Source organism: Thunnus maccoyii, chromosome 10 (assembly GCF_910596095.1).
Source record: "Thunnus maccoyii chromosome 10, fThuMac1.1, whole genome shotgun sequence".
Lineage (NCBI taxonomy): Eukaryota > Metazoa > Chordata > Actinopteri > Scombriformes > Scombridae > Thunnus > Thunnus maccoyii.
In genome coordinates this window covers 24,906,081-24,934,010 of record NC_056542.1, presented here as the reverse complement: position 1 = coordinate 24,934,010, position 27,930 = coordinate 24,906,081, and the positions used below count along the sequence as shown (strand labels likewise).

Here is a 27,930-nt window from a genome sequence, read left to right as displayed (position 1 = left end):
CATGTGGGAATGGGACAAAATGCTTTATCATTCCCCACCACCACCACTTCTTCTTCTGTCACTTTGGTGCCCTGCCATACTCTGTGTGTGTGTCTTTATGTCTCTCATCTGCCCCCCGTCTGTCTGTCTTGTTAGTATTATGTTTTTAGCATCAACGCAACCCTATTAAGTCTATTATCTGAGTTAAGATTTGTTCTAACATGTTAACTAGTCCAGTGTGCCATCTCTCTGGTTACTATGGCAGCCGCTGTGAGCCCGTGACCAGTCCCTCGTTCCGAATGGACTCTTCAGCAGTAAAGGATGACATGACGTCACATCACCAGGGCGACCAGGCTCCCCGAGGCACGTGTCTTGTATAAAAGCGGCAGGCGGTACTGAGGATTGCGCACACAGACAGAAGAAGCATCAGCCAAGAGGTAAGCTGTAAACCCGATTTAGCCTTCAGTGTGTATCGGCCTTTATAACGGCCGTGGTACACATATTTGCCGAAAATGATCGAAATTCGGCACAATTAACGTATACAAACGGTTCAGCGTTGTAAAGAGTCTTCACTACGGTTTCAAATGTTAGCTTATCTGTCGGCGCTTCAATGTTGGCCTATCATACGTTAACTTCTTTAAATTACACATCTTCAGCTTTGACGTTAAATCCCACGCATTTCTTTTTAATTTAAACTGATATTAACAAAGGCTGTAACTGAAGCCTGTGCACGTTTTGTACATCCAGCTTAATTTTAATCGGCCAAAAGTAAAAGTTAAAGTGGCGCAGGAACACTGGAGACTGATAAGAGGATGAAAGGCTAAAGTAATGTCCATTGGGCATAATTAAGACATCCTCTTTCGCTGGATGCATGCCTTAATGATGCGGGAAATGAAGAGAGAAGAGAGGATGGGAGGGGATGCGGCCATGACCATGGAGTCTGGAGAGAGAGGCTGCTGGTTGTATAATGCTCCCTGCATGCGTAGTTCATTTACCTTAAACCAAAAGCTATAAAATTATGCCCTTTTTGCAATGCAATCATGTAATGCGGTTCATTCATAATGTATATGTTTTTCACCCGAAGCTAAATTGTCATACTAAGCGGGTAACGTGACATTGGCAGTTCCCAATGCTGCATCTTTGCGGAAGTGGATTAGTCTCCATGTTACGTAACCAAATACAAGAATATGCGTTTATCACAACAGAATACTTAGCAATAATCTATCCAGGTAGAAGCTTGAATGAAAACGAGTTTATAGTGAAATCTGTAGTTTACTGCTGTTTACAGTAGTGTATTGGGCTTAATGGGTGTGCGTGAGCCGGAGGTGAAGCTACGTGCCTCCCTGGCTCCTCATGATGAAGCCTGCCGTCGTTGCGCCATTAGACTTCAGAGATGAATGTACTCTCGCAATGACGGTTACTGTGAGGTTACTGTGATGTAAGAACCGAAGAACCGAAACGAGATAAATGAATAACCTTGAGTCTCGAAAGATGAACAAGGGAGAGCTGAAAGTGCTCCTGTGATGCTTTTTTGAAGGGCAGAGAGGGAAGAGTACATGTCGCATGATTCTGCCGCAATTTGACTCGACAGACCTGTTGATGCGGTTTTCAAAGAGGCCTGCGTTTTTAAAAGCAACCATACCACACAGCTAAAGTTCATCTCAGTTTATTATGAAGCTTTTAACTAGGCGCCTGAAGAGCGGAACTAGTGAGCCGTGTGTTGTGTGGAAAATTAATAAGAGGAAGCTACAGTAACAGGAGAATTGATGTTTTAAAAATGGCAAAATCAATATATATCAAAACCTAAAAGCCAGTCAATGCTATTATACAAAAATTGGGAATGTTAATCAATCTCATCCTGTTTCTAAGAGCAGTATTATTGATAGTAATACTGGTTTTAATTCAGTGAATAAGACTGTAACCACACGTGGTTATCACTGTTAGCTCACAGTTACTTTCATTCAGTTCAGGTAGGTGTGGTACATGCAGATGCAGACATGTCTGGCCTTGTCTCACTGTTGAAGGTCATCACTCCAGCTGAGGAAGGTCACAGCAGGCCTTGAGCTGCAGCAGTGATGCTGACCGGCTGCTAATCTTTATTCTCAAACTCCTTCATCAGCTTGAAATGGGCTATCCACACTGGACCCATAGTTTAGGTTGTGAATGATTTAAGGTAATTAATAACAAGCCCAGAGCTGCCATGGGGCTGCTAAGTATTATAGTATTATATTATCAAAGCTATATATATGTAACCAGGCTTTTCAGGCTTTGTGTTGATCATTTTGGGAGAACATTAGCAGCCATGTGCTATGCATCAGCAGATAATGATTTTGCAGTATTTCTAATTAACATGATTTATGACTGATTGTAACTTCCCTCTGGACCAATGTCTTTAATTGGTCCTAACATTAAAGCACAAATTTATCCAGTTTAATTACTGTTTAATATACAGTTTAATATATTAAAAATGACAGTGATTACAATATAATTTTAAAATTCAAATTAGTCTACTAGTCTTATCAATGCATTTGAGGTGGTTAAATACTATACATCATGACAAACTAGTGCCATGCCAATAATATTAACCAAAGATAAACCTGTTCTGAGGTGTATTATTATAATCATATTATTATGGACACATATAAGGCCCAGTTGTTGCTTGTCATGTCACACATAATCACTGTGACATTCACTTTGCTCTTGTGCTTACTCTAAAGTGCTGCAGGTCAGGGTGTCAGATAAATGTCTGACATGTAAATGTCAGCGGCTGTGTGACCGACATGTTGGCTGCTTTGCTGAGCAAGGAGTATATCAGTAGCCAATGAAATTAGCTAGAGCACTACCAGGAACACACAAGACATGTTCTCCTAGCCTAACAAACACCACAGCCATGTTATTAAGAACATACTGACAACACATGAGCTACTCGTGATGTAAGTGAGGCCATACTGTAGGTTTCTATGACATTATTCATAGAGGGGGATTGGATTCTCAGGTACTTGCTGTGAGAAGTACATAGACTATTTTTTCTTCTATCAAATCAGGTTCAAGATCTGCACAGATTCAAATCATTTCTTCTTCTTGAAGAGGTTATGACTCATTTTTTCTAGATCAACTCAAGTTTTCCACCTAGAGGTAGCATGGTTGTTTCTAGGCTGAGGTTAGTATGAGTCTCTTTCTATTACACTCTGCAGCTGACTAATCGACCAGCCATCTTGTCCAGGATGTGGTTGAGAGAGAAGTAACTCTAGAGTGACTCAGCACTTTGAGCTGTTGTAAATTTAAGGAAATAACCCTTATACTGAGGAAGGAAGTCCAACTGACAAATATAAGCCCACACATGTGTAACAAAGCAGTTACCCTTGTTTTAAAAATAATTTACAGTTATTAATACAGTTATAATTTATAGTTAGTACACGTGTTACCATGATGAGTGAAAAGCAGTGCACACAGCATAAAGGTGTACTGTAGCTTGAGAGCTTGAGAGCTTGAGAGGAGGGGATGAAAAGGACCAGGGCTTTAGGAAGGATATCTGTCATCTGCCTGGTGACAGTCTCAGAAGGGCATGAGCAGTCTGTGTGTGTCTGCAGAGTAGTCACATGTCTCTCCTATTGAGTCCTCTGCAGTTTGATACAGCACACCTTTTAATAATTCATGATGGTTGATGTCTACCTGTGTATGTGTGTGTGCATGCATGAATGTGTGCTTGAACAACACTTTGCAGTAAGTTACTAAATCCACCAGCTTTATTTTATTAATTTCATTAACCCAGATCTCTGTATGTATATTTGGTAATAGGAATACTTAAATCTATCAATTCTTTATAAATTCTGGCTGCTTATGCCACTGATGAAACAGCAGACTTGTTGTCTGTCTGTTGCTGTCAGCAGGAGGCCCTACCTGCTGAGTAGGACACGCAGCCTGTGGTGGGCGCCTGCATGTGTCTGACCATTGATGTGATGGCATTGGACATTTAACTGACTAGTTCATAGCAGCAAAGTGACATTGCTTCTATGATGAAACTATAAAAAGAGAGGAAGGAGGTACACTGCAAAGGAAGGGAGGAACAAAAAGATGAGCAGAAAGACAAATAAAGAGTTTGACCACAGAAAGTTTGACCTTACTAGTGTTGTACATGTAAGAGTGTATAACTGTTTCAAAGCTATTTGATTTATTTAAATTTACTGAGAGGCAGGCAAGACGAGAAAACATTACCTAATTGGATAGCCTGTCTGGCCTATAGCCAATCAACCCACTGCAGTGGAAAAATACTGTGTAGAAAGAGGGTGTGACAGACGGAGAGAAAGCTAGAGGGAGGTTTGAATAGGCAGGAGACGCTGAAAGAAGGGCAGACGAAGGAGGAAGGCTGGGGGGAGTGGCATAGTGGGCAGGAAGAGTCAGTCGGTTCATTCACTCAAAAACAAATTTGCAGTAGATACACAAGCTGAAATAGGCCAGTCATTATTTGTGAAGAGTTTTCCAATACTGTTGGAAAGATGAACAGTAGCTCATCTGTGCTGCATAAAACTCAAGTCCATATAAGGGATAGGAGCAAGTGACTGAACTACACACACAGTCCAAACACTCCTCTGAGACTGTTGACATATTACAGAGAAAAGAAGAGTCAGTGTTTGTTTGGCAAAGTGTTGGTGCTTGACACCAGAGGAGGTGCTGGCAGAAGGCAAATGCTGTTTCACACTCCCTCCTCTCCTCTCCCTTTTTCCTCTCAGCATCAGACATTTTTTTTGCCTAAATTTTGAGATTTTGCCACTATGATGCAGCCTGTTGTTTTTGTCCTTTTCTGGTCGGCTGGGTATGAGTCATCTTTCCCCCCAACGGTCCCTCCGGTGTAGATGCACTACACACAGACACGGTGCCCTTGTCCCTATACCCCCACCGGTGAAACTCTGTGTTTGTGTGAGGAAAATGGGTCGCAGCTCAGAGGGAGGGTAGAGTGTGCTAAATGAGGTGGACCAGACAGACAAAGAGTGGCGAGGACAGACAAATAGGCAGATGGAGGGAGGGTGCCGAATTTGAACGATTAGTTTGGGTGCATTGGAAAAGGGGAGGGGAAGTGTGATATCAAAAAAAAAAAGCAAGCGAGGGACTGATGAGAATAATACAACAGAAATGGGATTAAAAGGGGCAATGAGAGAGAGACAGCAGGTGGAGGAAGAGAGGAGGGACTGACCTACACACTGAATAAAGACAACAGGTATTTGATCGACTAGTGGGTAAAAAGTGGGATTGAACACTAAAGCATGTCTGACTGGCTGGTTCTTCTCTTTCTCTAACCAATCAGAAGAAGGTATGGTCGTACCACCCTTGTCAAGTGTTTGACTTACTGGTGTGGTTTAATATCTGACTGGTGAAAGGGGAGATTTATTGAGCAAAACTGAGGTGACACAGAAGTGCGGATGAGAGATGAAGGTTAGATGGAGAGATGGAGAGACTAGATGGATGCATTTCCCTTCCTACTCTTTAGAGGCGTGGTTAAGTGTCTCTCTGATTGGTCCCTGGCCAGCCAATCAGAAGAAGTGCTGGCTGCACTTCAGGAATCTAAATCATGTATTTTGTTCATGCCAGCATTGATATGACAGATTAATCCATTTAGAATGGACGCTGCCACTGAAGTGAACTCATAATAATACTCACTTTAATCTTTTCAGTCCCTGTTGTCTTCAACTTGATCGTGAACAAAAGTGAGCAGGGTAATACATCTGTAGTAGGTAGTAAATGGCCAGAAAAATGTTGAAGAAACCTTGCTGCACTTCATTTATCTGGCCGTCTGTCTGCCTCCTCTTCCTGCGTTTGAGTGAGTGTCAGCAGATTGTAAGCTGCAGTTAACAACATCTAACTTCTGTGGTCCTCTTTGCACAATACTGCCTCTGTGAGCTGGGACGTGTCTATGTGAGTATGTGTCGGCCTGTTAAAAAGTGTGAGCTGAATACTAGATCTGGGCTGATTGGTCTGCAGTCAAAAGAGGCAGGACTGTGTGGTGGAGAAGTGGAAAGAGTTGCTGGCTGCTTTGGAGGATTTTTGTCCTATTATAAAATGCCAGTAGAAATGTTGGATAATTTAACTGCAGGGTTCGAATTCCTGGGCATGAATTTTGCTCGCTGTTCAACCATCATCATTATTTGTAATGCAGTCATGACGGCTCCTATCTCTCCAAATGTTAGACATGGCCTTTTCTTTTAGAGAAGTGCCTTAACCCTCCCTCTTCTCCCGTTGACTGGCCAACCCCCACACTGTAGCTAGGCAACAGTAACGGATATGAAGGGGGCGTGTCATCAAGCTCATACAGGCAGGCTTGTGCGCACATAGTAAAAAGTCTCCAGTACTCTCCTACATCAGTTCATTCAAACATACTCTCATTTTCATAGTTTAAACTTCAGCAACTAATTAAAAACTTTATTTTCCATGAGATCAGGTTGTCAAGTTGTCAAGTTCTCCACATCTGGAGCCAGATCCCAACAGATCTCTCTGTTATTTGGCTCTGTCAAACTTTGTCCAGTCCCATTTTCCATCTACTTGAGTCAGTAAGAATAGTCCACTCTGCTTTAAAAAGTAGTATCATTCATCAATAGAGCAGCCATTTTGTGTTGGAAAACCCAGGGCAACTGCTCTGTTTAGAGAAAATGGAGAAGTTAGTATGGAGAAAGAGAAAGCCAAGGACTGGGACGCTCTACTGTGCAAAAGTGCACTGGCGACAGGGAAGGAAACTTCAAAAGAGGGGAAAGAGAGGGCTTTGTGAATGCACAATAGGTGATGGTGGGAACCAAGTATAAAAGGGAGGAAAGACAGAAATGTGAGAACAGCACGATGATACTGTGTGCTCTCTCTCTCCCTCTCTCTCTGACTCTCCTTTGGCGACCTTGTATTATGGATGCTAACAGCAGAACACAAAATGGCTGCTCTGTCCTGAAATAAAGGTGCTACAAACAGGCAGACAAGAAAAATACTAGAAACAAATATACGCTAAAAATAACTGTTTGAAATCTGACAGTTGAAGACCATAATAGCTCTATAAATGAATTTTGACTGGTATCAAATTGTTACAAAGCGAGACAGAGCATCAGCTTATTGTACTTAATAACAACAGTGAATAAATCTCAGGTTCAAATACATTTGAGACGGTGTGGGAGAATGAGAGAGAGATGATTTACTCTAATCTGGTTGCCCCTTCAGTCTATTAAAGTGCTCCCACAATGCATTTCACCAGATCGACAGCCTGTCCTACATGTTCCCCACAGAGACACTCACTCAGAGACAGAAGCACATATACAACAGATTAGGAGATTACAGTGGTCTAAAATGGCAACCAACCAGTTTCAAGGACAATCCGTGGCGCCCTTAGTCTACCTGGGACGGTCACACACACACACACACACATTAGCTGCTGACAAGGTTAGTACCTGGTTAATGTTCCTGACTTAACATATCTGCTCGGCAGTCTGAGCTAAGTGTTTGGATACATGTTACAGACAGAAATCTTTCAAGAGACGATACCTCAGTGAAACACCACATTTAACAGGCCTGCAGCTGTTGGTAAAAAATAGTTCACCACAACTTCTCTTGAACCACAGGAGTTCATGTGTTGGGTTTATACTTGACTCGTACACCCTGTTTTAATGAACCCTAAATGAGTCCCTAAATTAATTCAGGCTTTCAGATAAACATCTCTTAAACCAGCTGGTAATGAACCTAGTATTGACCTAATTTACACACAAAATCTTTGACGCAGTTTCAGGTGCTTTGATATAATTTTTCTCTGCCAAAAGGCAAATCACATGATATAAAAGAAGAAGCTAAATATGATATCAAAGAGTGCTTTTCTCTTCTATTATAGACATACCAAAGACAGCAGAGAAGAGGAAGAGATAAGATGGTGGAGGAGGGGGCAGGAAGAGAGAGGCGAAGCAATTGGTAGAAAATACAGGGGGAGGAACAGTGGGAGGAGAAGAGAGAGGAGGCGTGGAGAGATAAGTGTATGAAAAGGAGAGGAAAGCAGAGGGAAAAGAAGTCACATAGTTGAGTCAAGGCCAGGCTTCCTCTCTGTTCAGTCAGCAGACAAGTCTCTGTTTGTTGCGTTACATACCTACTGCTTACTCTGCGTTCCTCCCTGCCCCCTTATCCCTCTCCATTGTTTTCTAAACATGCCCATGCATGATGTAACACCTCCCTCCTCCTGCAGCAGATATATATAAAACATGTTATTTGACAGCCTGTATTTTTCAGTCAGAAAAACAACAAACAGAATCAAACCCATTGCACACTTTCAGTCCACTATTGCACCTTCAACCAAAGTTCACAGCTCATACTGTTATACCAGCTTCATCTGTGGACACCAATGTACCACCTTGGTGTTTTTTTAACCTGTATGTGCTAATGCGTCACACTGCCTGTCGATGTAATGTTAGGTTACTGCTGCTAACATTGTTTCTAGTCTGTTTCTTTCAGCATTGTACAGATTTGACAGCTGACAAAGGCAAATTAATTAACATCATACAAAGTAGATGTTTAGATTTCCTCAACAGAACATTTTCAAATGCATAGTTATTATTGAAAAGCTTCATAAAGGCATAAAAGAGTCTCCTGTTTTTTGATTTGTAGAGTCCAAAGAATAGAAGGACCAGAGTTATCAGACATGGCCACATTACACCAGTGCAACACACACGCAGTCTCTGTATGTTGCTAACAAATTAACTAACCTGATTAAAGCCACTTCTTGCTGCCAAGGCGACCGTTTATATCTGTCTAAGCATTTGCATATTTGTGTTTTTGTTGTCAAGCCTACCAACTGATGTTTAATCTCAGCGACAAAGAAGAGAGTGTATTACATTGTTATGTTGTACTAATTTCTGGCATTGTTAAGAGCACATGGTTATTTTGTCTGTTTGCCAGTTAGAGGACATTGCTACATGAGATTGAATTGTTATTTTCGTCATTCAGTAGCTGTAGTTATCTCTCTAATGTCATTGGTTTCTCTCTTTTTTTCTTTTTTCTCCAGGTAACTCAATCCCCCCAAAGCAGCAGCAGCCATGTCAGATCTCTGTGTTGGAATCAATGGGTGAGTTTGATTTCAGAAACAGGATAGTTCAGAATGATTATAGTTTGATAAGGACAGGATGTCAGTGCAGCATATTTTGGGGATGAACATTCACTGTGCACCCAGTAATTTCTGGTATTAGTAGAGGGTTATTGAGGGTGCTGCGAATGCATTTGTTTGCCCACATTGATCCTGTGGAACTGTAATTAGAGCTTGTGGTACAGAACAGTGCGAATGGATTTCCTTTTAAACAGTAATGGCACAGTAAAATCTGTAGTTTACTTTGATTACATGTTGGAGGTCGCCTGAAGCTCTTCAGTTAACCAGTTAACTATGACTGTATGTTCTTCTACCATTCCTTCTTTCCAAAATATGAAACTGATCTGAAAAAAAACGTTCTCTATGACTAATGCTGCACTTCATGTAGCTGCTTTAGTTGTCCTTGGTCATCAAGATTTTAATGTGAACCAGCAACCAAACGTGTTTGGCTTGCATTAATAATGAGCTTAACAGTAGTGGAGCAGCAAGAATACAGAGGTGAAAGAAGGGCATGACTTTCCTGCTGATGGGGTTCATGTGAGGTCCCACGAGTGATTTGACATCCTGAGGAAGTTTCCCACCATTTTCCCAAAGCAACTATTATTAACCCTTCTTTATCTCTTTCTGCAGCTTCGGTCGTATTGGCCGCCTCGTGTTGAGGGCTTGCCTTCAGAAAGGCATCAAGGTTGTGGCCATCAACGACCCCTTCATTGACTTGCAGTACATGGTGAGCAAACTTACAAATACTTAAATTATCCTCAACAATATGTTTAAATCCATGTAGATCCTCATTATTCCTCAATTGAAAAGTTTGCAGTGTCTATTGTTGAAAGAGGCTGTTGAAGAAAATAACAGACGAGCACAGAAATTTTACTAACAACTAATCTGAATCTTCTCCTAGGTCTACATGTTTAAGTATGACTCCACCCACGGCCGTTACCATGGAGAGGTCTCCCAGGAGGATGGCAAGCTCATCGTCGATGGCAACACTATCTCTGTCTTCCAGTGGTGAGTGATGGTGACGTTTGGTGGCTAGTGGCTGTTTCTGCACAGATATCAGTAATGTTGCTAACTGGTGGCAGCCAAGAACAGGTCCACTGATTTATATGAAGGAATTATGGGTCCAACATGAGTATAACTGTATAGAAGCAGCCATCTAATAGTTCAGTTGGAATGGTTACATAATCTATTTTTCATTTTAAGGTGAGGTATTTCATGCCAGTTTGTCCTGCTGGTCTTTAATGTCCTGGGTGAATTCCTGTCACTCGGAATGAGGCTGTCTGCTGCCTCAGGCCTTGTCATAGCTGCCTCTCTACCCATTGTACCCACTGTTTTTTTAGTCCATTGAGCGGTGGGGCCTCCACTTTGCAAAAGCCAATACCAACAAAGTGGAGGGATATGGAAGAGACATTCCTGTTTTACACTACCTCCAGTATGAGCACTAAGTATGACACTACTGGCATGAAATTATCCAAAGAGGATATTCACAGTCAGTGAGACAGCACTGGATGTACCGTTCTAACAAGATTACCCTCCTACGACCATCTTTCACTTCTTTTGCTAAACATAACTATCTCTGTTTCTACTTTCGTGAAACTCCTAGACAGCAGTGATACTCACTTAACCTTACACTGACTCTGTTTCCTTTCTGACTCTAGTATGAAGCCAGCAGAGATCCCTTGGGGCAATGCTGGAGCCAAGTACGTTGTTGAGTCCACTGGAGTCTTCCTCAGTGTGGAGAAGGCCTCCGTACGTACACACAAACACATACACACATGAACATAGAAGCAAATACTGTACACAGATTGTCCAGTTTCTAACTTGTGCTCTCTTTCTCTCTGCTGGTCAATCACAGTCTCACCTCCAGGGTGGAGCTCAGCGTGTGGTTGTGTCCGCCCCCTCACCTGATGCTCCAATGTTTGTCATGGGAGTCAACGAGGACAAGTATGACCCCTCCTCCATGACCATCGTCAGGTAACTTGCTTTTGGTTTTGCACACTTTGCGTACTGTACATTTTTAATTAATTACTGCAGCCTCTCTAGTACTCTTTTAGTAAAATCATTTTTTTAAAATGAAAAGATTTCTGTATTTCAAGTGATTCTTGAGTCTGCTAGTTAGTGACCATGTCTATCTTTCTGTTGACAGTAATGCCTCCTGCACCACCAACTGCCTGGCCCCCCTGGCCAAAGTCATCCATGATAACTTTGGAATCGAGGAGGCTCTCATGGTAAGTTACAGTAAATCTGTTACTGCTCTGAAAACATGCATGATTTCAATTTACATGTATCTGTGTCCAAATGAGTTTTAATAGTTCAAGACTTTTTCATAGATTGTTCTGTAATATATATAATATATATGTCAGGGTTGAAGGTTCAAATTAAGACACTAAGGAAATATATGTGTCATGTATGTAATATTACACTCTCCTCTGCAGACTACAGTCCATGCATACACAGCCACCCAGAAGACAGTGGATGGTCCCAGCGCCAAGGCCTGGCGTGATGGCCGCGGTGCCCACCAGAACATCATTCCAGCCTCCACTGGTGCCGCCAAGGCAGTGGGCAAAGTCATCCCCGAACTCAACGGGTAAATACATACACACAACCTTATTTATCATCAGCTTAATCACTGGATGAACCTTTAATTGTATCAAGGTGGTTAACAGATGTTGTGAAAGAAAAAAATAGGTGGTGACACAAGTCTAATATCTATCTTTTGTCCTGTCTTTGTCTCTAGTAAGCTGACAGGCATGGCCTTCAGGGTGCCAGTGGCTGATGTGTCAGTGGTGGACCTGACATGCCGTCTGTCCAAGCCTGCATCTTACGCTGAGATTAAGGAAGCCGTCAAGAAGGCCTCACATGGGCCCATGAAGGGAGTGCTGGGTTACACCGAGGACCAGGTAATGCAAATACATGACTAGTAATAATGTCACAGCTAAAATCATAACTCAGTGGGATGAAGGGGTGGGGTTTTAATTTCATTCGGATGCATGGATTAGGATTGATTTTTAGAAAACATTCTTGTTCAAATGAATTGTGTTTTATGTGAAAAAAAAATATAACCTGTGTCCTCCATGATAGTTCTGACTGATTGTGTATTTTGAGATTAGTAAGTAATATTGCATAAACTGTCCCTGGCTTCACAACATCTGACTTGTTTTGTGTTTTGCAGGTGGTGTCCTCTGATTTCATCGGTGACACCCACTCCTCCATCTTTGATGCTGGCGCTGGCATCTCCCTGAACGACAACTTCGTGAAGCTCATTTCCTGGTTAGTTTGATCTGTCCCACATGTAAAAGGAAACACAGTTTTATCTTTTTCAAAACTGATCATTAAATCTCTCTTTCTTCTTTTCCCTGCGTCTCTCTCCAGGTATGATAACGAGTTCGGCTACAGCCACCGTGTCGCTGATCTGCTGATGTACATGCACACCAAGGAGTAGACACTTCCTGTCCAGAACGGAAGTCAGGAAAGGGACCACCCCAACCATCCTCTCACCCCCTCCCTTCTCTTTTACACACAGTCCCCATCCATAGCCAAGTCATAGCATCACGGTCCTTAGCTCGACTACAGTATACGTAGGCAGCAGCAGCAGTGTGTTTGAGTGTTCTCAGTTTATCTGTTTTTTCCTTTAATAATGAGACGATCGGTCGGTGACAGTATTTGTGTCTGTGTGCCCCTCCCTCTCCACCTCTCACTGCCACTTTAGATGTGTCGTTATGGCTCAGTACTATGGTAACTACTGTATCCATCTCCATGTTGGTGTGTTTTAAAGGCTTAATCACCAGTGGAAGGAGGAAAATGAGAGGCAGAGCTACTGTAACTCAGCTTAAGAGTAATGAGACAAAGAAATAAAACTTGAAAAACCTCAAACTGTCCAGTTGTCCTGTTTCATTTTTTATATGAACAAAAAGACAATAAATCACTCATGAGACACTCTGACATTAATACAGTGACTGCAATGCAACACAGTTACTTAACATATCACTTCCTATATTTGAGTGAACCATTATTAAATTGAACATTACACAACATCAATGGTTGCAACCTGAGGGCTGCATGGTGGCTCAGTGGTTCGTGCTGTTGCCTCAGCAAGACGGTCTTGAATTTGAACCCTTTCCATCCAAGGTCCTTTCCATGTGTGTGGGTTTCCACCAGGTGCAAAAGAACTGGAGTTGTTCCCCGGTTGCTGCATTGTGGTGCCCACTGCTCCTAGTGTGTATGTGTGTGTATAGGATGGGTCAAATGCAGGGGATCAGTTAACCCACAAGGATCAATAAAGTATTTCTTCCTCTGAACTCCAGTTTTGGTTTCAATAAAAAGGTTTCTACTTCATTTAATCCTCTCGTCCCTTCATTGCAGCCAGGTGTACCTCACCTAACCTGTCAGTGTCAGGGTGGGGAAGCAGGACTGGACCCAAACGCAGAGGCCAGAATGCAGATTTGATGAAAATCTCCCTTAATCGTGGATGGTCAAGAACAGGCAAACAGAGCTGAACAGAACTAGCAGACGAAACAAAACGAATGATCCAACAAAGACTCAACTCAAAACCAGACCGTAAATACAGACTAAACTACTCAGGGAATGGGGAACAGGTGACGAGACACAAGGGCAGGCTGGGAGTGATTGGCTGAGGGAAACACAAGAAGCAGGGCAGGGCTAACGAGACTGATACAGGGCAGGTGAGGAGGAGTACATGAACACACAAGGGAAACACTAACAAAACCAAAACCCAGAAAACACAATACTCTAAATGCAACCCACACCAACTTGTCCAAGAACCGTCATGAACCCAAACTAACGTACACAACACACCAGGCTAAACAACAAAAGGCAGTCCACACCCACCACCCAAATATAACAAGACCCATATGACCAGAAGGACTAAACAGAACTGCAAACCAGGAGACCAAGAACATAAAAAGACCAAAAAACACACAAAGTCCAGGCAGGGTGTGACAGTCAGGGCAGAAGAAGAACTACTGTGAAAAAATTGGGAGAAATGAGATGCTGCTGCACTAATTTTATAATGATACTGTTAATATAAATGTTATACCATCCATTTAAAGACTGGAGGCCACGGCAATTTATTCACCATAAATGTTTAAACAGCAAAAATGGTAGAATCTTTGTGGCTTACCTATTTAACATCAGTATCCCTGGTTTGATTTTTTTTGTTTGTTTTGTTTTGTAGCAAGTCATACCCCCATACTCAAATAGTAGTTTAAATCATTTTTTAAGAGAAAAATGCCTAAAATTCCCATTGACATAATCGTCACACTAATCAATGACGAAAATAATCGTTAGTTGGCTAGTCTCCCTTCAGAAGGAGAGGCAGTGACTCCACTGCTCCCCTTCTCCTGGATCCTCCAAGTCATTTCATAATAAGAGACATTGGTAGGTGAAGGAATGATCTTAGTAACGAGTTGAAAATGTGTAACTCTCTGTTGAGTTTCAAAAAAACTTTAAAATGTAAAATAATTAAGGATTACGAGGTAAAATGATTAAGATGTAAAACAATTAGGATCACAATTTAGAGTAAAAAAATAGTTTTTTCTTTCCGTCATACTGCTGATATTCTGGGTTATTTTATGGATCGTATAGGGTAGACAAAAATAAGCCTTGGGCTTCAGCATATTCCTTTTTCGGTCATTGATTGTGTGAATTTATTGTGTGAAATGGATTGGTGCAAACATGTATGATTATGTTTTTGTCAGTTGCATACCCACACTGTTGTTTTGTTTCTCATAATGTATGACTGAAATAAAGTATTCATTCATAAAGGATGGAGCAGCTGCAGAAGCCTGTAGAGCCATCTGCTGTCTTTTTTATGTTACTGCAAGGCCTTGGAAAAGTTACTTCCTCTTAGAAGAAACTGAAACTGAAAATTATTAGGCTTTTTACTACAGTGCCACCTGCTGTTTTATTGAACATACTGCCATTAAAACAACATGTTACAGGTCTGTGGGATTTAAGGGGGGACATTTGTTACTATTAATAATATATATTAAAAATATATATATATATATGTATACATATACATACACACACACACACACACACACACACACACACATACACACATATATATATATATATATATATATATACTGCTTCACACAGTGGGAGGGTTTCTGTCTCCATCAAGTCCCATTGAATAATGCAAGTTGTGGTTTTAGGGTCCAACATTTCTTTCTCAATTTCTGTGCTTGCTAAGAATTACCATGTCTTGTGATGATAATGTTGACTAAAACGTAAGACACAAGATCAGTAGGTGGAATTAAAATTAAAGGTATATGTTACACTAGCTACATTTATTTTACACATTTTACTCATTTTTTATTTTACACATTCTGTCTGTCTCTTTCCTTTAATATACAGCACAATATATGAACTACTGTTAATCAATACTTTTTCGTCTGCTCTCTAATACATATTTCAATCGAACTTAACATTTTGTCAAGAAATTTTAGGGCCTTTTTAAGTTCTGTAGAAATTAAATGTAGACATTTAATTTCAGTAGATCTTACATATAGTTTAAGTGTTAATTGTTGTCATGTTCATGTGAAGTTGAATCTGAACCTGAAGAGACTTTTTTTTCCAAGACTTTGCTTCAGTGACTCTCAGCTGTTCTGCTTTTGGACTTAAGCATAGTGCTGCATGTTGTTTTACAGGATGACATCTTTCTGAAACTAAGGTAATACTAGTACGGTAGACAGAGGTCAGCACAAGGACATGATAATCAACATCTGTTAACTGAAAAGATTCTGATCCAGTCATTTGCCTGCAGGCTGATTTCCACATCCAAGCATGGAGACTGGACAGTTATGAATGTTCAGGATGTTACTGAAGCTTTCTGATGTGGAGGGACAGCATGTACTGCACCACACACGACTGGATTTGGGTCCACTTTGTTTATGTATTATCTGTTTGTTTGTTTTTTCACGTTTTCTATTGATTATTTGGTTTTTGAGTATGCACTCATTTGTAAATTGAAGCCACGGCAACACAATTGTTCATTATGTTTATTTTATCACCTTTTTCTTTGTGTCTTGAGTTTAAAAAAATACATTTAAAGTGATGCAATGTGAAGAGACGGTGAGGTGTGAAGGAAGAAAATGAGAATCAGATCAAATGTTTTCTGGAGAAAAAGGTTGGACAAGCTGAACCTTTTGAAAATGATGGGCATGTTCATCCATAGCAATTATATAAATGAATGATTGAAATTGCATTTAACATGCCACACAGGTTTACAAGACTAAACAAATGAATACAAACTACATCCACAATGCTTTGTATGACCTGCCCAAAGAAGATAAAGAAAACTAGTTTGAATAATTTTCCCAAATTGTAGACCCTCATGTCTACAGCAAAATTCCGCTCTGTCAAAACATGTACTGTATTATACTGATGAAATCAGAAAACATAAACACAATTGTTGATTATCTATACACCAGAACATTTCACACACTTTTAAATCATTATATGTACAATAGAAAAGAAAATGTGAGTCACTTTTCCCTCCTCTGAAATCACACAGCTCACACAATCTGCTTTTCCTCTGAGCATTTTTAAATCTGCCAACTTCAGTGGCCAAAGGAAGAATACAGATGTAGGATTATTTAGCAAACAAGGACCTCAGCCAGGCTTATCAGGTTAAGAGTTTGGAAAAAGCTTGAATTTGACTGGTAGATTAAATGGAACAAAAAATTCCTGTTCAATGAAAAAAGTTTTCATATGTTACTTAAAAAGTCCCAGTTTCATCTGGACCATAATAGGGGGTTTGGAGAGATGCTGCTTCTCAGCTGTATCTTTGCTTTTGTGTAATGTGTAAATGTGATGTAATTTAGTGTTTAATGTAAACACTGAAAAGGTGTGGCATGCTCTGTTTTTGAGGGAAAATGTACAGTTTGAATGACTGATTATAAATGTTTTGCTCTTTTATCCTGATCAGCCTGCTGGATGTGGACATGCTTGTTTTGTTCTTGTCCAGTCTGTGGTCTTTGTACCTTTTTTTTTTATTATTTTTTTTTTTACAAAAATACATGTTTGCACCAAAAATTTACATAGCACTCTTGTGAGATAGAAAATGACTCCTTGTCCTTCCACTAATTGATTTGTTGTCATAGGAATTTAAGATGGCAACCTTATTGTTTACAAGCCTGTCTCTCTACACTTTATTAAACTACAGCCTCCTCAAGTAAGCAAGCATAAGGTGAAATGCTTCCAAAGCTTTAAGTATTACAGACATTACAGCAACCACACTAAGTTAATAAATGAATTTTCTTCAAAATGTTTCATGTGTTAAGATGGTTTCCTGTTAATAAGCTCTACAACAGTGTACAACAGTATTTTTCATGCAGTTTTTTTTTTCTTTTATAGTTGTCAGAACCATGAAGGCTCAACAACCATCTGGAAGTAACATTACTTTAGAAATGTAAGTGTATGTATGTGAAAATACAGGCTTTTACATTTTAAGTCATCTGTAAATACTAATGACGTTGTCCTGATATCTGAAAAAAATAAACTTTTTTAATTATTTGTGTAAAATCAAATAATATTTGGCATATAGCACTGGTTTTGGTCTGAAAGTATGGGTTTTATGAATGTCCACACAGGGAACTTTTGTCATAACCCATAGCCCATAACTATAGGGCTGCAACTAACAATGATTTTCATTATTTTCTCGATTCATTCAGCCAGTTATTAATTTTGATCTATATCGTGGGTGTCACGCACTGAACATCAGACTGTGGGCTAGAAATGTGAAGCTCCTCCAGTACAATGAACACTTCACCCTCTTTTTATTCATTTTTCAGCTCCTATATGTTTTTTTTTTTTTTTTGTCCATATGTTACATTGTCATGACATGATTCTGCTGTGATCGGGTATTTATTGAATATTCAAAATTCACAGTAGCCTATTCTTTTAAAAATGTCCATGTTTGCCTGTTTGTCTTGTGTGTGTTTTCTGATAAGATAATTATCGGTTTTCTGATGTCGATTCATCCTGAATGCAGATGTTTTGAAAATGGTAGCTGTGAAGTATTATATAACCGTAAATTAAGTCTATTAATATGTATAACTCGACCTTAAGCTACACACAAGTGAACATCTTGCGGAACCTTTTTTCAGTGGCGTCGTCGGAGGCATTTCGACGTGGAACCTAGATAACTTCCGGTTGTCATTCAACGGCACACGACATTTGGCCTCTTTTAAGTTCTTCTTTCATAGTAAGTACAAACACTGAAAAAGCTCAGTTTTACAGATTATGCTGTACGATTTAAGTGATAAATGAAATAAAAAAAACAGCTTTGTGGTTAACATCGACAGGGAGAAACTGCCGTCGAGACGTGCTAGCTAGACGTAGCGTCGTGTAACGTTTGAAATAGTTTAGTTAATGTACAGATTATTCCTTTACTTAAGGACACTACATATATTTATATCTCTGGATTTAAAAAAGACACATGCTAAACATTTACTTGACAGGTGACAGAGTTGTTAATGTTTGGCATATGTGATAAATCAGCTTATGTGGAGCCACAGTATGAAATGGACGACCGATATTAAACATAATCAGAAACTGCGAATTATTGTCTGATACAGTTGTTACTGATGAGACATGTAAAATCAAGAGTTTGTTAAAAAAATAAGTAACTGTTATCTGCTTTTATCTGTTTTATGTCATTGTTAATCTTAAGAAAGAAATTGTGATGGTCGTTTTTCACTATTTTGTGACATTTTTAGAATTGTTGTTCTAGTTATTTGTAGATTAGTTGGCCCCAGTAATAATATAAGTAAATGTATACCTAAGTAAGTTTGGGCCAAAATCTGTCAGTACAGAAACAAGTCAGGTCTATGGTATCAACCCTTTTATCTTGTCGTCTTCTTCTCTCTCCTTCTCTGCAGGGAGCTGAATTTCGTGACCAGACATCATGACGCTGTTTCACTTTGGAAACTGCTTTGCTCTGGCGTATTTCCCTTACTTTATAACATACAAATGCAGTGGGCTGTAAGTGTCTGTTTTAAATCAGGGATCTGCAACATGGGTGGTGATCAATGCATGTCTGTGTAAACTGGGTGATGTCTGTCAGTCCAGTCATCGACAGCATCGTGTGAGGAGAGGATTGAAAGTAAAATACTGTGCACCACATTAGAAAATTACTGTCATGGGCAAATGTTTAAAATTATTATTACATGATTTTTATGTACTACTATACTGTAGCAACACATGCTCAAGACTGAAAAGTCTCTGTTAATAATCTGCTTAGTAATGTCAGAGGTTTGGGAGGGGGGTTCGTCTAATCCTCTTACAACTGTGTAGTGTGCTCGTGGATTTGGAAGTACTTTTTCATAGCAACATAATGCAGACTGATTTTTCTTTGTCTGTAATTGCACTCATATCTTAAAACATTGCATCCCAAAGTGTCAGTTTCTACCTGGACTGCCCTCTCTCATAATAGCCTTTCATATCCTGCATTCTGTGCCTGCGTATACAGTATTACAGTCCTAAAATGTATCTCTTTGTGTTCAATCTTTAGTTCAGAGTACAATGCTTTCTGGAGATGTGTCCAGGCTGGAGCAACCTACTTATTTGTCCAGCTCTGTAAGGTGAGTGAGCTTTCAGGCAATTGAATGATCTTTCTTCATTTTTGAGGCTATAGATTCAAGATTTAGCTTATTGTCATTTTCTTGTGTATTTGCATACACAAAAAAAGTGCTGTTCCTCCCAGCCCACAACAGTGCAACAACAACAGAAAGGAAACAGATATATTGTATATCTAAAAATTCCCTTCAAAAACATGATAAAAATAAATTCCAAGAGGAAAAACAAAACTAAAAAAAGAACCAGCAGTTAGCAGCACAGTGCATTAAAGTGCATGTACATGTCTCAGTTGGATGCAGACAGCTCTTGTATGTCAACGGGTGACCAGCACTGATGGTGGACTTATATAATCCATTTTGCTGTCCAGAGAACATTAGGCAACATGATTGTTGGAACTGCCAGTTTGTATGAAAACCCAGAATGAAATATGAAATGAAAAATAAATGAGTGGAGGACATTATATAGGAATTCACAAACTATTATGTCATTATCTTCCTTGTGTTTAAGAGTGTGTAAGTCGGGTTTTCTTATCTTCTTGTGTTTCAGATGCTGTTCCTTGCTACATTTTTTCCCACATGGGAAGGAGGAGCTGGAGTTTATGACTTTGTAGGGGTGAGTGTTGGATCCAAAAAAAACATTTTTTCTCACTTTGTCATATTTTACTTACTATTGGAATTGCCAAAAAAGAAAGAAAGCTTGTGTAACACCAGCTTGTTTAAGAGGCTGATGCGTGTATGTGTGTCTCCCAGGAATTTATGAAGGCAACAGTGGACCTGGCAGACCTGCTGGGCCTCCATCTTGTAATGTCTCGTAATGCTGGGAAAGGAGAGTACAAGATCATGGTGGCCGCCATGGGCTGGGCAACAGCAGAACTTGTGATGTCCAGGTAAGCAGTCATTCATCTCTTTTGTAGATTTAACTTAACATTGTTCCTGCAGAAGAAACACTAGCTTCACTTATTATAGTTCATATTTAAACACTGAATCTCACTGTTGTGGCTCTTCAGGTGCCTTCCTTTGTGGGTCGGAGCCAGAGGGATCGAGTTTGACTGGAAATACATCCAGATGAGCTTTGACTCTAACATCAGTTTGGTGAGTAGCTGTTTTCTCCTCCTGTATTTCCTATCTTCTGTTATTGATTTTAATCTGTTTTCTGTGACAGTCTCCTTTCCCTCTCCTCCTCCCTGCTCACCTCCTTCCACTGTATTTACAGAAGTGCTTTTTCCACATTGTTCACTCACCTCATTAACAGCAGTGGTCTACAAAAAAGATTACATTAAAATATTTCATTCTTGTCTGCATGTTCAGGTGTTATGATATTGTCATTGTATCTGTAATCAAGTCAAGTCAATTTTATTTGTTTAGCCCAATATTACAAATCACAAATTTGCCTCAGGGGGCTTTATAGTCTGTACAGCAATACAACATCCTCTGTCCTTAGATCCTTGATTCAAATGAGGAAAAACTCCCTAAAAACCCCTTTAACAGGGAAAAAATGGAAGAAACCTCAGGAAGATCAACAAAGGATGGATCCCTCTCCCAGGACAAACAGACATGGAATAAATGTTGTGTGTACAGAATAGAACGCAAATTACAGCATTGAACAGGATAACAACATTACAATAGATGTATAATATATATGAAGAGTGTGATGAAAAGGACATCAAGCAGATTCCAGGAGCCACTGAAACAAAATAGGACCTGAGTCACGCAATTCCATCACCATGGAGACCTGGCAGGAGGACATACTACACATGTTTCTGTGTTCTTTCAGATAAGTAGGACTTAAGCCAAGAGAGGCTAGGTTAGAGACACCAAAATTACAATTTAATCTGTCTAATAGTATACATTAATCAATGGTGTCAAAGGCTGCACTGAGGTCCAGTAATAGAAGCACAGTGGTGGAATCTGAATCCATAGCAAGTAGAAGATCATTTACCACTCTGGTTAGAGCAGTTTCAGTGGGGGCACAGACCCTGAATGCCGATTGAAAAGGTTCATGTAGATCATTGTATATTAGTCAAAAGTTGTTGTGACACAGCTCTCTTAGTACTCGATAAGAATGGAAGAGACTGGTCGATACCCTGGGTCGAGGTGTGATTTCTTAAGTAGAGGTTTCACCACAGCTGTCTGGAAACATCTGGGGACAATGCCAGTAGTAAGTGATAAATTAACAATATGTAGCATTGTGGGTTCCAGAAAAGGCTAGATGTATTTAAAAAGTTTTGCTGCTAAAGGGTCAAGTAGGCAAGTAGCTGGTTTAGAAGCTGATACAAGCTTGGTCAAAGTTTCAAGACCTGTTGGGCCTCAAAAACTGCAGTAACAGGGACCATATGTGAATCTCTTTATAAATATGAATTTGGTAAGACAGGATCTGCAGTAGCTGGAGTTGAAGAAGTAGTTTTGTTTCTAATCTCATCAATCTTATTGCAGAAAAAAGTCTAGAAACTCATGAGCTGTGATAGGTGAGCAGCGAATGGACAGCTGCTTTTTAGTAAGTTTAGCTACAGTGTTTAAGAGAAATCTAGGCTTGATTAGGTGAGAGAAATACACTGCTTTTGCAGAAGATGAAGCATGATTGTATTTCAGTAAACACTCATGCCAAGATAGGTAAAAAACTTCCAATTTTCATTTTCACCATTGTCTAGTCTCCTGCGGGCCCACATGTGTCTCTTCATTAAACCAGGGTGTAGACCTCTTTAGTCACGTAGTTCTGGGAGTAAGAGGTGCAACTGAATCCAGGAGACATTGAAGTCACTGGTGAAATTTTCAACAGAGCCTGTCTCTGCAGTGAACAGAGCCAAGACTTCAGGCAACTGCTCACCAAATGCAGCTATAGTAGACGGACCAATGTGGCAAGTGGTAAATGCATCTGTGCCGACATTAACAGCACAGACCAATTATGCTTCAAATTTAATGAGAAAATGATCTGACACAGCAGATGTAGCTGGAGAGACAGATCAGAAACAGTTATCCCTTTAAATAAACCAAATCAAGGGTGTTACCATGGCAATTAGTCAACTCATGAACAAACCCAAAAGTATCAACAAGCGGCAGAAAGGCTGTACTTAGTGGATTACATCAGAATCAGAATTTCATCAGAATGAGTAACAAGATCAGAGATAAATTCTCTAAATTCCTCTAAAAATTGTGAATAAAGGCCAGGTGGCCGATAGAGTATCACAATGTAGAATGAACAGAATGTGTTTCTGTTATAAATAAGAGCCTCAGATGAGTTGAATTTAATGTCAAGTTCGGAGGTTTAATTGAAAATAGACTTACATATTAAGGTAACACCCCCACCTTGTTTATTTGCTTGAGCAATAAGGGCATAAGTAAAGTCATGTGGGGAAGCTTCATTTAAGGGAAGGAAAACATTTGGTTTAAGCCATGTTTCACATAACCCAATCATATCAAAACTATTTATTAGTAAGGCTTTAGACAGTGATCTGATATTTATAAAACCAAATTTAAGCGTCTTGTTGCAGTGATCAGTAGTAGGCAGAACTGTGGAGCCACCACTTGATAAAATATTAATTGGAATTAGACACCTTGTGTTATTAGTTGACAGTTTTGAAGGCCTGCTGGACAGTGTGTGATCAAACTTTTGATTACATTAGATGTTTGGCTCTGTATTATCAAGTGCTTTGTTGTAAACTTTACCACCACCAGTGGTAGGGATGATTATTAGACTATTGTGATTCACAAATTTAGAGAAGGAGAGCTTGTGAGCAATGCAGCGGGGAAGGAGATTTTATAAACCAAGCAGTCAGTCTGATAGTCTGTGCTGTGAGAAATTCCCTGGCTCGACACATTACCTAGACTAATTGACTTCACATCCACACTAGCTTTAAACTTAGCACGCTCTCTAATCACCTTTGACCTGCCGAATGATAAGTCTCTAGTGTCAAACTAGACGTAGGCGTCTGTAATGTGAATGTTTGTAAAAAAATAAATTAAAACCAGTAATTATTCATCTCTCTCTGTGTGTACAGGTCCATTATATCGCCATGGCAGCAGTGGTGTGGATGTTTACACGATATGACCTTCCCAAGAGCTTCAGGCTACCTGTTACTGTGCTACTGGCTCTCTGCGTCTACAAGGGCTTCTTAATGGAGTAAGTGCACACTCAGCACAAGCACATACCTGCAGACATACTACATACACACTGTACAGTACACAAAAAAGAATAAAATCCTCTCGTCTGACTTTCAACAAGAAAGAAAAAGAGTGTATTTCCAAAAAAGGCAAATAATTCAAGGGAAAATTCAGTTTAGTCCAGGTTTGACCACCTATGTGCACCTATGTGGTGGCTGCAATTTACTTTATAAACCACAAGGTGGCACTATGTTGCAGAAACATATGCAATAATGACACACACATTTTACTTACACAGAATTTAATTGACAAGCAATTAAAGAGATTGCATAACATACATAAGATGTCCAAGTAAGAGAAATGCATAAAAAATAACCACGTAAGACTTGCATAACTTGATGTACTTATAATGTCTTTAGCAAGCTCCTTCTTTATCTACATTTATTTTGCTTGATTGAAATTTATTAATAGCACAGATTTGTTCATTAAGCCACTAGAAACTCTTGGTGATAAAGATTAAGTGGACCAGCAGATCCTTTTATCAAGTTTCCATTCTGTGGAAGAGTTCATTGTGTCGTTGTTGTTGGCTCTGAAATGTTTAAATATTCGGGCAGTATTGTCAACTACACATCTGAAAACTCTTGCATAAACTCAAATTTATCTGATTTGCATTTGCCTGTGGATGAACAGTGTAACTCACGCCATGTTTCTCTGTGTGTCTTCAGGTTGTTCGTCCATGTCTTCCTGTTGGGCAGTTGGACAGTGTTGCTGGTGAAAGCTGTGCTGACTGGTGCCATCTCTCTCTGCTCACTGTTTCTCTTTGTCACTCTGGTCCACAGCAACTAAGTAAAACCCTACACTGTGGGCTAAGCCTTCGACAGTCTGTTAAGTCCAGATTGGACTGAGGTTATCATACATCAGAAGTTGACCTCGGAAACTACTGTATATCAGTCCTTGTATCACCATGCAACACCAAAGGCCACTGAAAATACTTGTTGATATTGGATATTTGGACTGGTCTGGTGTGTAAAACAGGCTAACGTACAAGCCACCAACTGGTATGCTAACCAGTTCTTCCAGTTTTTTTATGTTCTGTATGGACTCATGATGGAAAACATGCTCTCAGGGTAAAGCTTTGCCTCAGTCCATTGGTGAAAACTGCAGAGTGAGTGGTGACATCATGAGGCTTCTGTAATACGATTGGCTTACCTTAACTGTGTTGTGTTTGTGAAAAGGTTAATTTTGTATTAAAACAACCACAAATGAATTTAAGTCTTTATAACTAATGTATTCCTTTTCTATATGTTGTCTAATGAGCCAGCATACGTGCTACATGCTTAGATTAAATAGTGAAATGTACTGAGTGGATTAATGAGAAGTGGATGGTTTTTGATAGTTCATTGTGTGGCCACAAATTTATCAATTTATTTATATGCAGGCAAGTACTTAAAAAGTTAGGTTTTTTTTCTAGTTTTGGGTGAAATTGTATTAAAGATTTAAAGTTGAACTCAGAAGACTGAATGAGGCTTGCAGTATGAATAAACTTGAGGGCTAGTCTGACCACGTTATGTTGACTTGTAAGCATCTATGATTTTGGCGTTAATAAATGTGTCTTTCTTTTGTCTTATCTGACAGTCTTGATTGATAAGATTGTGTAGTGCTTTGTGGGTGTTGTGAATAATCTGTCCCATTTAATAAAAGAACTAAATTATCATTTTCATCTTCAGGGGCAGATTGTCTGAGCATGCACGATGTTTTTCAGCAATGGTGCACTTAATATTTCTCATTTCAGAGACTCCTCACTCACCTGCGTCACTGTCATCTCACCACAAGTTTTATCTTGGCTACTGAATAGCTCAAATAAACCAGTAAGATAAACAACTCAAAGTTTTTCATGTTTGCTCTTGTTTTTGGAGGGCTACAGACACCTTGTGCGTAATTATGTTTAATATTTTTTGATCATTCAAGATTTTGTCATCTCAACATCTATGCTTTCTTAGAATAATTTCTGTAGTCACAAGTTAACACAATTGTCATGTCCATTTCAACAAGACTGAATCTGCAGCCGTGCTAGCAGTTCCCAAAGCACAGCAGTGCTTTGAGCTAAATTGTTTCACTTTCTTGAGATTTTAACTTAGCTAATTAGCACTAATTGCAAAGTACAGCTGAGGCTGATGGGATGTGATTCATTATGCTGGTATTCTGTCTTTAATCAAAGTATTGGACAAATGATGATGACACCAGATGAAAAGTAAAGGGGTCACAAAAGTTATTTCAATTAATCCTGAAGGGGACATGAATGTCTGTACCAATTTTCATGGCAATCCATCTAATATAGTTGTTGAAACATTTCACTTAGAACCACAAATGTTGACCTCATGGTGATGAAAAGTCAGTGGATCACAAAAGCCTTTAGGATACATAGCACTGATGAAGCATGTCTGTACAACATTTTGTGCCAGTTAGAGTAGATGTTAAGGTATTTCATGTATGTATGTATGTGAAAAATTCGAGCTGCTGACAATGCTAGACAAAAAGTCATATCTTTACCAAATTTCATGGTAATACATTAAATAGTGGTCGAGACATTTCACTAAAAAACAAAACAAATATGTACTGAATGAACTCTCAGGGGGTTACCAAAGTCATCAGGATTCTTCCTCTGGGAAACGTGGTCCGAATCCATCTAATAGTTCCTGAAATATTTCAGTTTGGACCAAAGTGGTGGACCGACAGGCCAATATTGTAATGTCAGTGATTCTAATTCTAATTTGCTTTATTTGTGACACGAGCCTCATGTATTTCGTTCACTTTCACAGAATGATAGGGTGTATGTGTCAAGACACCTAACATAACAGACACAAAACAACATTCAGTTAAAAAGGTTAAAAAGTGCATTAAAACAGGGCAGTATACAGCATCTATGACCTCTAAAATAGTGGATATTGTAATGAAAAAATGTTCTGCAGTTTCTTGTAATGAATCTATTAATTAAATACTATTTTTATCCGTATCTTGTCCCTTATATCCAACCACAGTATATACCATGTGACTCACCATATATATTTATTATGTACAACTTCATATTTGTGTATTACATTCATATTAATGCCCACAAGTTGTGGCTCGCTGCGGCAGCTTACTGCAATTCTTGCATTCATAGATGGGCAGCTGAAACTTCTCACTCTGCTCCCACACTTCTACTGTTACACTAGAGAAACTAAACTTGAGCAGAGAGAATGAGGAAAGAACCATGTAAACATGCATAAATTGATTTGGTCTCCTGAGGGAGGGAGGAAACAAAAACAAGTCAAAGGAATTTTGAAGAAAATCGGAACAAAGAGGAGAACTGAAACAAAAGAAAAAGACCTTGAAAAGACCTTAAGTCTCTAACAAAAGTGCTAATCCAGTCAAAAGGACAAAGAATAGGATCTAGACAGATTGAAGAGAGTTGAAACTACAGACAAGCCATTTGTTGTCTTTTACTTATCTACTATTACTTATTTACTTACAATATAACATAATATTTGTTGACAACTTTACCTCTTTTCTCAACCAGTCAGAGCTGTTAACATGATGGTCAGCACTGTAATAGCACAGGATCCCACCTTTTGTCCACAAACATTGAACTGACTCTACACTCCTGCAAAAGTTATACAAGCTGATGCCCTGTTAAGATTTAAGATTAAGATTTCTTTATTGTCATTTCTGTCAGCACTCACATACATGGAAACAAAATTTGTCCTCTGCATTTGGCCCAACCTGCGCGCTCGGGGCGGTGGCAGCTGCAGTTCCCCCTGATAACTGTTTAAATGCCCCAAGGTCCATAGACCATGGTGGTTGGGACATTGTGGTGGTTTATAAGAACCACCTCAACTGTGTCCCATTTGCTGCTGGATCTTTTCATAGTTTTGGAATAAAAATTTTTAAAATTGAGTGTGACATCCCAGTGAGTTGTATGGTTATCTACCGCCCCCCCTGATCTTGTACAAATTTTATGAATGATTTCTCCAATCTGCTTTCATCTGTTGGACTGAAATTTGACAAGATCATTATTGTAGGTAACTTTAACATTTAGATGATCCCTCTATTTCCCTAGCCACAGAATTTCTAAACACTGCAAAATCATTTAACCTAGTGCAACATGTTTCTGGCCCC

General features: G+C 39.5%; 2 protein-coding genes across 2 annotated transcripts; both read left to right on the top strand.

Annotated features, from left to right (window-relative positions):
- The first annotated feature begins 335 nt into the window (after positions 1 to 335).
- On the top strand, positions 336 to 12,946 carry gapdhs (glyceraldehyde-3-phosphate dehydrogenase, spermatogenic). Its single transcript, XM_042422836.1, has 11 exons — positions 336 to 416; positions 8,993 to 9,052; positions 9,701 to 9,797; positions 9,972 to 10,078; positions 10,729 to 10,819; positions 10,926 to 11,044; positions 11,217 to 11,298; positions 11,506 to 11,657; positions 11,808 to 11,970; positions 12,243 to 12,340; positions 12,443 to 12,946. The coding sequence occupies exons 2-11, from the start codon at positions 9,024 to 9,026 to the stop codon at positions 12,510 to 12,512; spliced, it is 1,008 nt and encodes a 335-aa protein (XP_042278770.1). The 5' UTR covers positions 336 to 416; positions 8,993 to 9,023; the 3' UTR covers positions 12,513 to 12,946.
- Positions 12,947 to 18,198: 5,252 nt separating this feature from the next.
- On the top strand, positions 18,199 to 25,486 carry tmem147 (transmembrane protein 147). The gene is made up of 8 exons (XM_042422837.1): positions 18,199 to 18,302; positions 18,979 to 19,081; positions 19,611 to 19,680; positions 20,222 to 20,287; positions 20,425 to 20,561; positions 20,682 to 20,766; positions 23,670 to 23,791; positions 24,498 to 25,486. The coding sequence occupies exons 2-8, from the start codon at positions 19,005 to 19,007 to the stop codon at positions 24,616 to 24,618; spliced, it is 678 nt and encodes a 225-aa protein (XP_042278771.1). The 5' UTR covers positions 18,199 to 18,302; positions 18,979 to 19,004; the 3' UTR covers positions 24,619 to 25,486.
- The last annotated feature ends 2,444 nt before the right edge of the window (positions 25,487 to 27,930 follow it).